The 2,992-nt window shown below is 38.6% G+C and overlaps 1 protein-coding gene across 1 annotated transcript in view; it reads right to left on the bottom strand.

The window, feature by feature from the left end:
- Positions 1 to 701: 701 nt before the first annotated feature.
- FAM135B (family with sequence similarity 135, member B) overlaps positions 702 to 2,992 on the bottom strand; it is a gene marked incomplete at its 5' end in the record, with an annotated part of 34,447 nt that continues 32,156 nt past the window's right edge. Inside the window, 2 exons of the mRNA XM_008937362.1 lie at positions 702 to 907; positions 2,242 to 2,355. Of these exons, the coding sequence (XP_008935610.1) occupies positions 702 to 907; positions 2,242 to 2,355 (320 nt within the window). The remainder of the gene's footprint in view (positions 908 to 2,241; positions 2,356 to 2,992) is intronic.

The raw sequence follows: 2,992 nt of genomic DNA, 5'->3' as shown, positions 1-2,992 counted from the left end.
TTCCAACACGAAAAAAATTCTTCCCAGCTTAAAATTGGGTTTGTTTTTTTTTTTTTTTCTTAAAAAAAAGACAAATATCAAGATTTCTTCATTCTGTGTTAAATATTTCCTTTCCATTCTTTGAATGCATTTATGTTACAAATTATTACTAGCAATGGAACCATTTAAATATATTCTTTCAAGAAACTGAAATATGGAAATTTTCTTAAATGTTTTTTTAGAATTCCCAGTTCATCACAAAGGAGGTTTTAACCTGAGTTCACATATGCTTGCTTCCTCTTGTGTTAACTATCCCAAAAGTGCTACAAGTGTATAGGTTTGTTAATACATAAATACGTATTAAATCAAGGACAGGTGAGTTCCTGGGTTAATATTCAGGAGAAATGGGAACCATATTGGTCCAATAACATTTAAAGAATTAGCCTTCTTATTCTGATTCTGAACCACTTTAGAAGTGGTTGATGTCTTTATGTGGACAAAGAACATAGAAACCGAAGAGGAATATTTATTTCTTCCAAAAGCACCAATATTTGGAAGCTTGAATGCCTTAAAGCCATAGCACTTTATTCTCTGAAACAGAAATGGAAATGGAGAGTTTGAAAGTCCCACCTGATCTCATTTCTAACACTGCAGTCTTTTGGCTAAGGGATTCTCCTCCACTCGGTGACAAGGTTTGCCTCTGTTACCCCCTACTTCAGGCACTATTTAAAGTAGTTGAGTCCTGCCACGAGGAAAAACTTCTCCAGGAAAAGTTCGGAGTCCAGCACGGCGATGTGGGCAGCCCGGCCTATCAGCGTGTTGGCGGTGTTTGGCAGAGCATGGAACACGTTGTGTCTGATCAAAGTGCAGTCCTTTGCCTCAATCAGAGGCTGCAGTAGGTTGTTAATCATTTCTGCATACACGGGACCTGCAAAAGAGTTTAGATGTCACACCTACATGCCAAAGCTGCCAGATTTCCCCTTTCCTTTCAATATCACTTAATTAGAGTTGTAATGAAGACACAAGGCCAAAATGCAGGTGGTAACAGTCCACTTCAAAGGTTTGCCAAGTGCCTGGATGCTGTTGACCTGATGAAGGCACTGGTCATCTGAAGAGGTCTGCTGAAGCTGCTAGCATGGAAAGTGAGACGCTCCTCAGCATTTGGTCTCATTTCCTCTGTGGTGGAAGGAAAAGGTCTCATTTCTTTCAGGGGAAGAGGGTTGGACCACACTGCCTGTGAATTCAAATGTAAAAGGGTCTGGCAAGACAGAGAGGTCCATCTGGGTTTCTCTGGGTAATCTAATCCAGGATGGACACCATGCAGATTGTTGAGGAGTTTACAGGGCAAAAACAAAGGCTCAGGAAACTTGTGCTTGTAAATGATCCACTCGAATGTGGATCCATCTCCTGCTAGGTTGAACATCTCCCTGAGAAACAACCACTGGAAGATGGAGGTAGAAAATTGCCTTTAATTAATACTTGAGGTAGGATAGAAAGAGCCATAATTTGGGCAAAATGCATGAAAACAATCATGTTGATTTTTGGCCCTAGGTGTCTCTTTTTACCTTCAAAGTGTACCTCCAGTTCTAGGTAATTACACATGTGATACAGGTATGAAATGACAGTGGACATTATTTCTGGAAGTAGTATCAAACTGAAGCCATGAAATACTTCATAAATGAGGGACACTGCTAATAACAAAGGCAATACCTGGGACAATACACAGCCTGAGTTCACACAAAGACATGTCTCTGACGGTGTGAGTCCCAGTGTCCAAATTTTATTACAAATTAATATGATTTTAGACATGTCCCTTATAATTACCTGGCAGTCATTCAAACACTGTTGAAAACAAAGGGAAAATCCCCCAACTTTGGATGTGCTGAGGCAGATTTCATTATGTGAAACAAAGGTGAGGTGAGATGAGGCTAGTACAACAGCAGACTACAGAAAAACATTGTCAAGAGCCTGTTCTATTATCATTACTTCAAAAAAGAAATGAAATTAGAGGGAAAGGAAAGAAGCAGTAAGAAACCTTTGATTGTGACCCGACTGAAATTTGTTTTCAGCAGACAAAGAGGATCTCAAAAAGCTTATCTATTTCAGTGATTTCCTGTGGGAAGAGAACACTTTATTCCTTATCAAATAAACATTTGAGTTCTCATCACATTGATGAAAAACCTTTCCAATGCAATGACCCCAGTTACACAAAACCAGTATTCTTCAACAGCTTTGTAAACAAAGAAAGGTTCTTAAACATACCTGTGTGTCTGTCCTTAAGTGCATTTTTGCACATTTCTATTCTTGCTGAGTGGAAAGGTACATATCTGTCTTGGGGTGAGGCCACCAACACAACATTTTTAAAGTACTGGAGACCTGTGGCAAGTGTATTAAATAAATACAATTAACATGATGCACAACGATGAAAATACAGTATCATACAGTGCCAGCATGACTATTTCATGTTCAAACACATTTCAAAATCCACAGTGCAAAACAGGTGATATTAAAACATGCAATGCAAGCTTAGAAAGTAATAGTTTAATTACATTTCTGCTTCTGCTGTTACTTAGAAATGCTCATACAAAATAATTGTATGCCAACAAAAAAAAGAGCTTTCTCTGTTCAAAAAAAAAAGTGATTATAACCTTAATCTTGCAACTATTTATGCCTGTAAACATTGGAAACACATGTATGGTTCCACTACAGTCAATGAGTGGTTTTGGATAAGTAAGTGTTCACAGGAATGGTAAAAACCTTCAAAAATAACAGAACAAATTAGTAGAATGTTCAAACAAAACAGAGAGACAGAGAAGAGAAACCAACTTTCCTGTTAAGATGTCATACTATCACATCTGTGTTGAGGGAGCCTTGAGATCCAGTCCCTGCATTCAGCACAGGTACATAAATAAATGCACACTGCTGGTACATGGACTGGAAACAAGGAATCATCCCTCTTCCCTAGAGGCAATGGGGCCATTGATGACTTGTGGAAATAGGCTCCCACTCTTTC

Source organism: Merops nubicus, unplaced genomic scaffold (genome assembly GCF_000691845.1).
Source record: "Merops nubicus isolate BGI_N331 unplaced genomic scaffold, ASM69184v1 scaffold4133, whole genome shotgun sequence".
NCBI lineage: Eukaryota > Metazoa > Chordata > Aves > Coraciiformes > Meropidae > Merops > Merops nubicus.
The sequence above is the reverse complement of the archived record's forward strand: the minus strand, read 5'-3'. Positions and strand labels throughout refer to the sequence as shown.